Source organism: Halichoerus grypus, chromosome 11, assembly GCF_964656455.1.
Source record: "Halichoerus grypus chromosome 11, mHalGry1.hap1.1, whole genome shotgun sequence".
NCBI lineage: Eukaryota > Metazoa > Chordata > Mammalia > Carnivora > Phocidae > Halichoerus > Halichoerus grypus.
Window position 1 is genome coordinate 43,878,360 of NC_135722.1, and position 13,216 is coordinate 43,891,575.

The 13,216-nt window shown below is 52.2% G+C and overlaps 1 protein-coding gene across 1 annotated transcript in view; it reads right to left on the reverse strand.

The window, feature by feature from the left end:
• The window catches only part of MICAL2 (microtubule associated monooxygenase, calponin and LIM domain containing 2), a 210,427-nt gene that overhangs the window by 58,472 nt on the left and 138,739 nt on the right, over positions 1-13,216 (reverse strand). The window contains exon 26 of the mRNA XM_078058397.1: positions 2,726-2,906. Within this exon, the coding sequence (XP_077914523.1) occupies positions 2,726-2,906 (181 nt within the window). The remainder of the gene's footprint in view (positions 1-2,725; positions 2,907-13,216) is intronic.

The following is a 13,216-nucleotide window of genomic DNA, read 5'->3' on the forward strand; positions in this document are numbered from 1 at the left end:
GGATGGTTGTAAATCCGACGTGCAAAGGGGCAGCAGCAGAGAGTGGCTATTTGAGTTTCTGGCTCCAACCTTGCCTGAAGAGAGGACTAGCCTTGGACTTCCCAGTCAGAGGAACTGAAGTATTTGCTATGTTACTTAAGCTAGCGTTGGGTTTCTGCCTCTTACAACGGACATGGTCCTGCCTACCTGAGGCCTAGAAGGCTGTGAGACTTGGGGCAGGGCCTTCCTTCTCTGGGCCTTGCTTTTTATCTCAGTGACTGCAGAGGGCACTCCAAGGCAGAGGTGCTCACGCTGACCTGTGTGTCAGAATCACCTGTGGGCTTTGCTAAAATGTACGTTCCCAGGCCCCCCCTTCCAGAGTCTGAAGGCTCCAGACTTCGTGAACCACCTATCTGCACAGCAGTATCTGTTTTCATCCCTCACATTCTTCCCACACCTATTCCAGCCATGTTTCTGATCCTCTTGTTGGAAAATCCTGAGGTCGCTTCTCCAGTTCCTCCATTCTTATCTGAAACAGTGAACCACACCCTCCATCTTGAAACTTCTTCTCTCAGCTTCCCCAACTCAGCCTCTCTTGGTTTCTCTCCTTCCTGTGGGTTTTGCCAGCATCTTCTCTGCTTGCCCACTGAATGTTCAAATGCCCTGGGGCCCTCACCTAGGCTTAGCTCTATCTATGAGAAGATAGCCTCTTTTTTTTTTTTTTTTCCTGAAGAGATATTCTTACTGCACGGGTGATTCATCAGCTCCCTTGGCTTTCATAGCCTCTATGTGCTACTGGCCCCCAAACCACTGTCTCTAGTCCTGCCTCCCAGAAACTTCTCTGTTCTACTGCTTGCTTGACAACTGCACAAAGACATCTGGTAGACATGTCAAACCCCACAGGTCCAAAACAGAACTCTTGATTTTCTCCACAGACCTGCCTCTTCCCTGAAATCTTGTCCTCCTCAAGGCTACTCTAGAAATGACTGTACCTTTCATGCAGTCACCTGGGTCAAAGTCTGAGAGTCACCCTTGGGCTCTCTCTCACCTTCATGTTCAGTCCATTAGCAAATCTTCTCCCCTGCTCCCAACCTTGGTCCACGTCCCCCATCTCTTACCTGTACCACAGGCTCCCACCGGGCCTCCCTGCCCCCACTCCCACCCACCTCTGCTCCACCCATTTTCTGTCTCAAGCCCTGCTGATCTTTGGAAATCATAAATAAGATGTCACTCTCTGACTTAAGAATTATGTAATGGCTTTCAATTGGACCTAGAATTAAGTTTAAACTCCTTTCCCTGTCTTACTCAGCCTTACTCCTGCCTTACTTTCTGGTATAATATCTTACTCTTCTTCCCCTCACTGTGTGCCAGCCATGTTAGAAGACATCAGGCCCACACTCGCCCCAGGGCCTACGTACTGGTGTTCCACTGCTTGGATGCCACTTCCTCAGTCTTCGCATGACTGTCCCTTCTTGTCAACAATTCTCAGCTTAAATGTCACCTCCTCTTGGAAGCTGTGGTTGATTGTTTGCAAAGAATGATTGCAATCATTCCCCTCCTGGAGCCACACCCTTTTTCAATGGACCTTTGCAGCTCCTCCCATAATGGTGGAGTCAATTTCCCCACCCCTTGAATCCAGGCTGGACTTGTGACCATCCAGACGTGATAGGAATAGCTGAAACCTCAAGAGACTTGGAATGATTGTGCTTTCTCATAGGACCATGTGAATAAGCACAGGCTGCCTGTTGGAGGATGAAGGACCCACGGCCCAAGAGCCTCCTGGCACCCCAGCTGACAGTTAGCCATGTTCTAGAAGCCCAAACACACACAGGAGCCCCCTGAGACCAGAATAACTGCAGGACTGAGCCTGACTGAAATTGCTGGCCCACAGAATCTTGAGTAGAATAATGGTGCTTTGTTACTCAGCACGATGGTGAGAATAGATGACTGATACAAAGGCCTTTCCTGGCTACCAATCAAAAGTAGCTGACTAGTCACCCTCTATCATAGACTCCTATTTTATTTTACTACCTAGAACATAGGTGATATTTTTCCTGTTAACTATTTACTTGTTTGCTGACTGCCCACCCAGTTTGAATGAGAGGCCTGTGAGAGCAAGGCCTTTGTCTTGTGTTGGTCACTGCTATATCCTCAGAGTCTGGTACATACTGAGCAACTGGTCCCTCTTGCTGGTTGACCTCCCGGATGGATTCAGTGTCTGGGGGAGGCCTGGAGTCTGCACTCCTAATGACCACTCTGGGTGGTTCCAGTTTGGGCAGGAAGGATGGCGTTCTGAGAAATACTCATCTAGGGCAGCAGGGCTTCACTTCTCATGCCTTCTCCCGCCCCCAGCCCAGCCTCCCCATCACCATGCATCACTACCTTACATCTTACTGTCACAGTGACACCCACTCGGCACCCCTCGCTGAAGCCTACACCACAGCTGCCTTTCAGGGAGAAGACAGTGGGGCCAGAGCCTGTCCCTTCCCTGAGAAAACAGCAACTGCTAACACTTGCAGTGCTTATCATGCGCCGAACATTGTTCTACATGCTTCATATACATTAACTGTGAGATCCTTACGACTGTCTGTGAGACAGGTATTACCACTGTCCCCATTCTACAGATGAGCACGTGGAGATACAGAGAGGTCACATGGTCAGTGAGTGCAGAGGAGACCAGTCCCTGAATGCTGTCACTCTTGTCCAATCCCTCTTCTGTCCCCATCCTGCAGCAGCCTGAGCATACCTGCTGTCATCACTGGTGACCAGGACACGCACAGCCATCATGTCTTCTCCAACTACATTCTCCCCAGGGCTGATCCTCACTGAGGTCCACTCAGAGGGCAGGAGAGAGGTGGCTTCACCTTCCATATCACTGGGCTCTGGCTCCAGGACACTCTTGGGCTTCTTGGGGGAGGTTGGCTCATCTGCTGGGAGGACAAGAGTATCTAGAGAGATGATGGGGATAAAGGGGCCCTGCAGGGTACCTGCTTCCCATCCAGAAGCTTGGGGAGGCTGCTGGGGTAGGGGGTGGGCAGAGCAGCAGGCTTTGGGTCTACCTGGACACTCCAAGACTGACCTTCTCGTCCTCTGTTCCTACCACTTAGCCTACCAGATGCCCCAGGATTTAGAGCACTTCTGTGTACAGGGCATGAACACACATATCTCATGTAGTCCCATAGGAGGGTCCTGAAATGTTCAGAGGGACCACCCAGGCCCATCAGCCTCTGGACTGCCATTGTCAAAATCACCATGTCCAACATACTGCTAAACCTGGTGGCAACTTCTCTATTCTTGTCTTGACACATCAGCAGCATTTGACCCAGCGGTTCATTCTCTCCTTCTAGAAACAGCTCTCCTCTCAGCTTCTAGGATAGCATAGCCTGGCTCCCTTCTCCTCACTGGCAGCTCTCCTTCCCTCTTTGTTTCTCTGCTGGGTATACCTTTTCCCCCTGATCTGGTAACACTGGAAGGCCCCGGGGCTGTCTTTGAATCTCTTCTCTTACTCATGCCTGTGATAATCTCATCTGGTCTCCTGGTTTCAAATAATCCTAGATAACAATGACTCACTCCTACATCTATATTTCAGACATTTCCCCTGAATCTAGACTAATATATCCTACTGTTTACTTGGCATCTCCACGTGGATGTCTAGCAGACACATTATCAAATTCATGTCCAAGTGGACCTCTTCAGCCCCACTGCTCCCCAACCCTGCTTCCCCCATAGCCCTCCCCATCTCGTTAAATGGCGACCTTGGCCTTCCAGCGGCTCAAGTCAAATGCTTTCATGGCATCCTTGACTTCTCTTGTTCTTTCATTCTTCACTCAAGTTATCAGCCAATCCTGCTTGCTCCCCCTTCAAAATAGGTCAGGAATGCAGTCACCTGTCACCACCTCCTCTGCTACTGCTCTGGCCCCAGTCACCATGATTATGGAAACATCCTCTGTGGGCTTCCCTTCTTTCCCTCTTGCCATGCTCCCCTCAGTCTTCTTAACACAGCCACCCAAGTACTACTGTTAAATATAAGTCAGATCATGCTCCTCTGCTCAACACCCTCCAGCAGCCCCCATGACTCCATCTCCCACTACTCATCTCCCACTACTGCCCCACTATGTGCTCTGACCACGTGGCCACCTTGCTGTCCCCCCATCTCAGCCCTGTGTACCACTCCTGCCTCTTCCTAGGAGATGCTATCCCTGGACAGCTTCCTGCAGGGCTTGCTCACTCACCGCCTCAAGTCTCTGGTCAAATGGCACCTTCTCCATGAGGCCTACCCTGTCATCCTATTTTAACTGCAACCTGTGCCCTCAGCACTCTCTGTTCCTCTTTATTTTTATTCATAACACATCTTACCTTCTAATAAATTCTACAACTTTCTCTTTTGTTTATTATCTCTCTCCCATGACTAGAACATAAGCAGTGATTTGTGTCTGTTTCCTTTCTTACTAGGATAGTACCTGGTAAGGAGTAGATGTTCGAGGAATGCCTGTTGAATGAATCAATGAACGAGTAAGCAAAACAGGCCACCTGAGGCCCAGTTCCATTTTGGCCACGAACTAGCTGGGTGACCCCTTCTCTGGTCACAGTGGGCCAGGCGTCCTTTCTCCTTTTGAAGGCTGACCCCTCACTTGCACTTGGCTCCCTCCTCACCAACCCCCCTCCAAGAATCATTACCTCCTCTTCCCTGTGCCACAGACTTCTTTGTCTACTGGACCTTTTCCATCAGTATTTGCATGTGCTGAAGCCTCTCCCATTTTAAGAAAACGATTTTTGACCCAATTCCCATGCCTGGCCCCTAGCCAACCCTTCTTCCTCTTCTCCCTCCTTCCCAGCCAATCATCTTGGAAGAGTTTGCTGCACTCACCTTCTCTACTTGTGCGCCTTCCATCACTCAACTCCTCAATCCCCTACAATCCTGCCTGTGTCTCCATGACTCCCACATCGACCCCCCTAAAGCCCCCGGCAGCCTCCTTATTGCTAAGTCCAATTCACAAGCTCTGAGGTCTTCCCGCAGCTGCTGCTGCCCTCCCCTGGTCCTGCTCTGGGGACCCGGTTCTCTCACTGCCTCTCTGGCTGCATCTCAGCCAGCCAGTCTCCGAGCCAACCCCTAAATGCTGGGCTCTTCACACCTCCACCTCCCTAACTATATTTACCATCTAGGAAGATAACTCAAGAAATCTTTATTTGTACGTGAAATGCCTCATGTTTTTAAAAATATTGTTAGGTCAAACAAAACACATCTCCGGGCAGATGCGGCCAGTGGGTGGCCAGCTTGCCACTCCGGACATACGTGCACGCTTGTTTGTGCGTGTGCATTTGCACACTTCTGCACTGGTGCGGCTGTGCGTGGGAGGCACTGGGGAGCAGGGGTGTAACTGGATGCTTGGCTATGTAGTAGTAGCTGTAATAATATAATAATAGTAGCAGCAGCTTACTTTTACTGAGCACTTTTATGGAGAACTGTTTTAAGTGTTTAACGCTTATTAAGTCTATTAAACTTCATAGAACCTTGTAGACAAGTATTATTATCCCCATTTTGCTGATGAAAAGACAGGTGCACAGAGAGGCTAAGACATCAGAGGACGGGGACCCGCCTGTATGGCTGCGAGCAGAACAGAACCATGGACGCCCATGTGCATGACCTTTATTCTGGGAGTTTGGGCAGGATTATGTTCCTGTTTTTCACCCCCGCTCCATAACAGAGCTGTGCTTTTTTTCTGTGACCTTGCAGTCCTTCCTACTAGGGGTGGTAGGTATGCTTCCTTGCCCAACTGACATGGGACTTGGCTCTGACACTTGCTTTGCCCAGGGGAAATGAGTGGATGTGACATGAGCAGTGGCTTCAAATGGCCTTGCTGTTTGGCCAGTCCACCCACACTCTTGCTAGTTTGCCATGAGAAGAGCTTGTCCCAGAGGGCTGCTGCCCCCGCAGCCTAGGTCCCTGACTGTGGGCACATGGAGCATATCTGAAGCCTTGCCTAGCCAATCCCATGGGAGCCCAGGCCACCCTTAGACCTGCAGCCTGAAGCAGAGCTCCTCAGCCAACCCCACAGACTCCCAAGCCAGTAAAATAGATGCCATGAGCCCCAGCAATTCAGGAGGCTTATCACACAGAGTTACTGTAGCAGAGACTCGACTCTACCTGGCTTATACCTGAGTACAGGTGTGTGTGCTTGAGCGGGCTGCACAGAGACCTGTACCGTCAGTAAATGCTACTTGGCCTCCTCTGACCCAGGCCTGTGCTGGGGATTTGGAGATGAATCAGCCATGCTCTGCCTTCAAGGGTCTCTTCCCGTCCCAGAGGGGAGATGAGGCAGCCTTATCAGGCAGACCATCTATGAGTAAGGCGAGACAAAGTAGAAGGGGAGGGAGATCTGAACAATGAACACTTTAGGTGGAAGGCACCATTTTAATGGGTTAAGGATGAGTAGGATCTGAACAGAGAAGGGAGAGATGGTGTTCCACGGGATGGACCTCTGCGAGCCAAAACAATGAGGGAAAGCACTGCCATCTGCATGGGAACAGACACCACGTCCACGTGGCTGGAGGACAGGACAGTATATGAAAGAGGCCAGTGGGACACCATTCCATTGACATGGGACCAGAAAGGGCCCTGAAGGGCAAAGTGAAGAGTAGCACTGAAAGTCTGGAAGCTGAGGACTGGCATCGTCAGAGTGGCCTCATAGAAAGATCGCTCTGGTTGCCGAGTGCAAGGTGGACCAGAGGACCCACCAGGAGGGGAGAGGGAGACCAGGGAAAGGGCCATGATAACCTGGAGGAGAACTAAAGGCTGAGCATGCGTGGCTGGAGAAGAGGGGAGCGAGGCTAGCGAGAGCAGCCTGGAGGGACAGGCAGTGGAGGGGAGCTGTGCCGGGCCGCGGCGGCACCACCTCCAGGACAGCCCAAACCTGCGAGGGACACCCCGGGGGTCTGCTTGTATCCTCCCTCCTCCTAGAGAGTTCTGACCTGGCCAGCAGGGCCGAGTGGTAGAACGGGGCAAGGGCTCAGGCTGGAGGGTGGGGACATGGCTGACTGATGAGCCCTTGGGACAGCGGGGTCGGGGCCAGCGTCTCTCACCGTGGAGCCCAGATATCAGTGGAGCGGCTGGGGGTGGGGGGAGGTAGAGACTTGGAAAAAAAGAAGGTGGGGCTTTCTCTGATCAACACCTTGCTGAGGTGAAAAAGCCCCAAAGACGGACATCCTCTTCCCCTCCCTTCTGCCCCCCAAGGCCTGGGCCAAAGGCTACAGCTGGGTCTCTGGGGTCCAGTGCTATGCCCCGGAGGAAATCACTCCTCTCAAGCTTCTACTTCCAGACCCCTCTCTCATTCCCTGTCTGCGTGCACAGACCAGCAGCCCCAGTACGAGCAATGGAAGTAGTCTCGAGGTAACAACGAAAGCAACGGCAATGCATTATTGAGGCCTTTATCCATGTTCATCATCTCTAACATCCTGAGAGCCTGAAAGGAGAGTGTTGTCATCTTCACTGCATGAGTGCAAGAACGTGGCACCCTGAGAATAACTGAGCCAGGGCCCCGCAGTGAGTGAGTGAGCCGGATCGGCCGCCCCGGGACACACAGCGGCCGCGTCAGTGGCCAGCCCCACGGGAGGGGCCCGCTGTGTTCACCTGCGCTGCCTCCCCCAGGCCTGTCTGCAGTTTATCCGAGATTTCGCCTAAAGTTATCTATTCCCATAGGGAGAAGCCAGGTCTACAGCGGGGCTGGGGGATGCGAGGGGAGGAGGCGCACAGGGTGGGCAGAGAGAATGATCCAGCAGCTCCCTGGCCCCCTGGAGGGAAGCAGGTGTTCTCAGAACTGAGCATTTCAGTCTCCTCCCAGTGCTCCCTGGTGAAAGAGGATACTCCAGAGGCAGAGCCAGGCAGTGTCTGTCCTCACACGCCACCCCCAGACCCCTGCTACAGTATCAGCGTGAGGACCCTTGCCCTCGTTCTGTTGGTGAAATTGTTTCTGTGTTCTCTCCAAGTCTGGAGACCCTTCCACTCTGCCCCAGAGCCCAGGGAGACAACAAAGCAACAAGTTCTCCTACGTATCGTTATTAAGTCCATTTTACAGATTAGGAAACTGAGGCTCATTTGTCCAAGGTCACACAGCTCCTAACTGCCAGAGCTACTTCTGGCTCCGGGCTTGGAAAAACTCCCTCTGCTGTCTTGCCCACTGTTCTCTCTGAGGAAACAAGTTTAAAAAGAGCAATGAAACTAAGTCTATCAGGATCCAATCAGGAAAATAGAACTCAAGCCAGAAAGTTCCACAGAGGAAAGTTAGTACAGGAAACTCACAACGATGGGGTTGGATGAACCGAAAAGCCAAGTGCGGATCCGGAGACAGCCCAGAGATGAGCCAGAGCAGAAAGCCGCCGGCTGAAGGGACAGCGGGAGGAGCCGGTGAGTCCAGAGGCCAGGGCCACCAGGCAGGAGTGGGTTCCACGGGGAAGACCCAGCCACTGCCCGGGATGCAGAGACTCGGGGGAATACCCTGGCTTCTCCCTCGATCCCGTCCTCCACCCTCCCACCAGTCAGACCGAACAGGAAGCAGGTGCCAGGGAGCCTGGGAAATGTAGTTTGCAGGGATTATACTTTACTACGGAGCAGAGCAGGGGGACAGCTGGGAGGGTATCTTGACAGCAAACAGGCAAATGTCCAGGATACTAAGCATAGAGCAGACCCCCCCACCCCCTTGCAAGGTGGACAGTGACGAGTGAGGGGACACTGACAAGCCCCCAGCAGGATGAGAGAGGGTCTCGGGAAGGGGCCTGTGTCAGGGGACGGCACAGTTGTCAGTGTCACTACCAAGGTCCTGCACAGCGCGTGTCCCTTTAAAAGATGAAGGAGGGGCGCCTGGGTGGCTCAGATGGTTGGGCACCTGCCTTTGGCTCAGGTCATGATCCCAGGGTCCTGGGATCCAGTCCCGCATCGGGCTCCCTGCTGGGCGGGGAGCCTGCTTCTCCCTCTGCCTCTGCCTCTCTCTCTCTCTCTCTCTCTGACTCTCATGAATAAATAAATAAAACATTAAAAAAAATAAAAATAAAAAAAATAAAAGATAAAGGAACAGGTGCCTAACGGCTGCAGCTGCCATCCTGGGGCTTCTGAGAGTGACACCCCAGGGTGAACTGCCAGGAATGCCAGTTTCCAAGGGTCTTCAGGGAATGAGAAAATCGATGGGGAGCCCTGGGCCTCAGGCGGGGCTGTCCTGCCCTCCTGTACTCTTGCCAGGCACCCCCAGGCTGAGTGTGTGAGCCTGTTCGTGTGCAGACGTGTGTACTCACAGGCCCACCCTCTGCTGCCCTGAACCAGGGCGAGCAGCACCACTCAAAGGGCCCTGCCTGGCCTCGGGAGCAGCCTCTATGCAGAGACCAGCTCAGGTCAACAAAAAGCCAGCGGGGAGGGAGGGGAGCTCAGCCCTCCCCGGCTGCAGGCCCCTCCCTCACGGCCTCAGCAGAGCTGGCCTGCTCCCGCCACGGAGCCCTCGGCTGGATGCAAGGCCAGAGAGCAGGGCAGGGCCGCTCACAGACAGGCCCCGAACCTGGTGTGAACACCCAGAGGAGCAGGGTCTCCTCTATCAGGGCCAGGAGGGGAGGGGGCACATGGTATCTTCCCGACAGCTCAGCGGGCCCTCAAACAGCCCACTTTTTCTCCTTTTCTTTTGCAAACAGCAGCAGGTGTAGGGCCTTAGTCCTCGGACCCTGCCTCTCTTCTTGCCACAGACGGGTACCGTGTCGGGCCAGCTCTGGGCCTCCAACTTTGGGCACAGCCAGGACCTATACTCAAGTTTCTCTGAACGAGGTTGGGGGTGGAGAACTCTACGTTTCCGGGTAGGAACACCAACAGCAACCCAGGGAAGCAGGAAGGGAAGTAGGCTCGGGGCCCCCAGTACTTTACTCCTGCACACACCCCGTGGCTAGGGCAGCTGGTCACCCAGTGCTGAGCAGACGTCTGCTCCCAGCTCACGTCAGGGCAGATGGGGATGGCAGGCACCACCACAGGGCCCTGACGAAGTCCTCACGGCCAGGGGATGCGCCAGGCCTGGCTGGGCTTCATGCAGGTGGCAGTAAGAGTAGAGAGACCTGAGCTTCTGGACACTTCTAGGCCCTGCAATATTGAGAGGTTGGCATCTTCTTCTGGGTGGTGGTGGTGGTAGGGTTAGCCCTGCTTCCTCGGTCCCCCTGCTGTCTGTACTCTCGTGGTCTCAGTTAGAGATACTTGCAGGAGGCCTAGACTCAGGAGGTCAAAGGCAAGTTGGGCCAACAATGTGCCATGGCAACAGAGCCTTCCCCACCCCACCTCTTGTCTCAAACCTGCCACCTGGATTCCTGTGTCAGGACAGAGGATGTGCGTGAGCCCGTGGCCTGGGCCTTGACACCCAAGGGGGTCACACTGGAACTGCTCTCTGTGGCCAGCCTCAGGCCTGCTCCCACGGGTCACCCAGGTCTGTGAAGATCGCACCCCTGGGAAGGCAAAATGCAAGTAAAATCGAGACTCCCCTCTCCCCATCAATCAAAGGGCTCTGTGGAGGCAGCCGGACACACAATGTCATACCTCTCCTCCAGGTTCTCCTTTCTGAGCCATGAGCTGATGCCAGCAAGACCTTCCTAAGCCCAAGACAGGCTCCACAGTCTGGCATCCAGGCCAGAAGTCAGGGCCTTTATTTATTCTACGAATGCTTATTGAGAGTCCGCTATGTGTCAAGCACTGTTCTACCTGTGGGGATGATAAGAATGTTCAAAAGAAACAAAGATCCCTGTCTTCGAGAAGCTTGTGTTCTAGCAAGAGGGGAGACAAACAATACACATCCTCAGTAAGTGAATTACATAATATGGTCAGAGGTGTTAATGCTCTGAAAACCTGTGTAGGCAGGTAAGGGGGTCAGGACAGCTGGGGGGATGGATTGCAGTATTAAAGGCAGACCTCACTGGGAGGGAGACAGGGAACAAAGACCTGAATAAAGGGTGGGGCCAGCTACGTGGACACTAAAGAAGGGCGTTCTTGGCAGAGGGAAGAGCCAGTGCAAAGGCTCTAAGAGCATGCCTGGTGTTCAAGGAGGCCAATGCGGCTGGGACACAGCAGATGAGAGAGAGCGGGGAGATAGCAGGTCAGAATATCCAGACCATCCAGAGCTGTCTGAGTCTGCTATATGCATTGGCTTCTACTCTGAGTGAGCTGGGAAGCCGTTGGAAAGTTCTGAGCAGAGGACAGATCTAAGTTCTGAAAGGATTACTCTAGCTGTTACGTTGCAAATGGGTTGAAGGGAGCAAGGTAGCACCTGGGGGCCACGTAGGAGGCCCCTGCAGTAACTCCAGAAGAGAGGACAGTGGCTGAGGCTGGGGCAGTAGCATGGGGGTGGTGACATGTGGACAGGTTCTAGCTGTGCTTGGTTGGGATTCACCGATGGAGTGGGTGTGGGGCCAGGAGAAAGAGTTGTCAAGAATGACTCCAAGGCTTTGGACTGAGCAATGGGAAGGATGGAATTGCTGTTTCCTGAAACTGTGAAGGCCAAGGGTAGAGCCTGTTTCAGGGGAAGATTAGGAGCAGGAGGTGGATACTTAGGTTGGAGACTTGGTAGAATCTGAGCACAGATGTCAAGTAGGCAGCCAGAGAAGAGCTAGAGCCACCCTCCTTCTTTGCTGAGACTCAGGAATTCACTAAACCAAACCAAAGTCTTGCTGGCAGGTGGCAGGAAGAAAGGGGGACCCACGGCAGAGGCTGTGGTGTCTGAAGGGCGGTGACCAGTTACCTTCAAGAGGGCCGGGAGATCAGAAAAGGAGAGAAAAATAGATGGCGCCACCCAGTGTGAGTTGAAACTTCATGTAGTGGCCAACCCAAAATGTCCTGTGGGGTACACTGATCTAGAATGATCTAGAATGCCCACGGAAGTCTTCCCTACTGTGCAAAACCAGGAAGGTGCCATCTAGAGCTCAGCAAGAGAGTTCTTGCTGCCCTGAGAGCCCTATCGGGCATGTTCCCCGATTCTACCTCCACAAAATGCTAAGTCAGAGGCATCCATTTCTAGAAGGGACTTGCCCAAGGCCACTGAGTCCATACACAGTGCCGGAGTCAAAGCTGGGTCTGTGGCCAGGTCCAGGACCTTCCCATGGCCAAGGCTCCCCTGAGAGCAGCATCCGACTCCTGGCCGGGGCCTGGTGACGCTCTGTTCCTTGACAGCTGAAGATGCTGCTCTAGATCACCTCCTTTAATGTCAAGGTTCCCCTCAAGGTGTCCTCGAGGAGGTGAAGAGCTAACGAGGGCCTGCACACGAGGGGCTTGGCCCCATGCCCAGCACGGCGGGTGGGGGGAGGGGGGACACACTCGGTCAGTGACAGCCAGCCCCAGAGCCGTCCAAGCAGCAGTCACTTCTTTTCCTTATTTTAGGGATTAAAGAAAAAGCTGTAAAAGTGAACGAGTTATGGAAATAAAGGAGAACAGCCCCCTCACTCTGCATGACCCACTTACTCTACTTAATATTCAGGGTGCACAGAGATTGGTTTCTCCGGCTGGATTATTTCTTTAGGATAAGTTCCCTGGGGTAGGATTACTGCGCCAAGAGGTCAGAGCCCTTTTATGGGTCTTCATAACTGTTGCCATATTGCTTTCCAGAAAAGATTGTCACCATTTACTTTTTACCCAACACTCTTTTTTTTTTTTCTTACAATCTACTTCGCTTTTTCTTTACTGATCCAGTAGGTAGGAGATAATGAATTTACATTCCCTCGAATGTAATTGTTATAAATGTTCACTTTTTCTTTTTAGCATTTACTTGTTTAATTTGCTTCAGTGAGAAGTGTCTATTCATAGCCTTTGCACACTTATCATTGGGTCTGTAATCAACAAACATGAGCTGATCACTGACACTGTCAGGTGCCTGGGAACACCTCGTTTGCATGAACTGTTTCAGGCCATAGCAATGAACTTCTTTATGATCATATCTAATTTCCCCCGAGTCTGCCTGCCTACTCAATATTTCCATTTGTACTGTTATATATTAAGTTTTTAAAATGTATATTGTCAGATTTGCATCATGTGAATCCTACATATTTTTTTCTGTCAGAGGTTTTAAAGCTTAGAAAGTTATAACCCCATGATCTAATCCATAGTTAATTCTATTTAATATTTAATTCTATTATTCTACTTTTGAAAGTCTTTAATCCACTGTTTCTGGATTAAAGAATATTCTACCAGACACTTATATAGAATGTGACATGCAAAACAAAACAAAACAAAAACCCC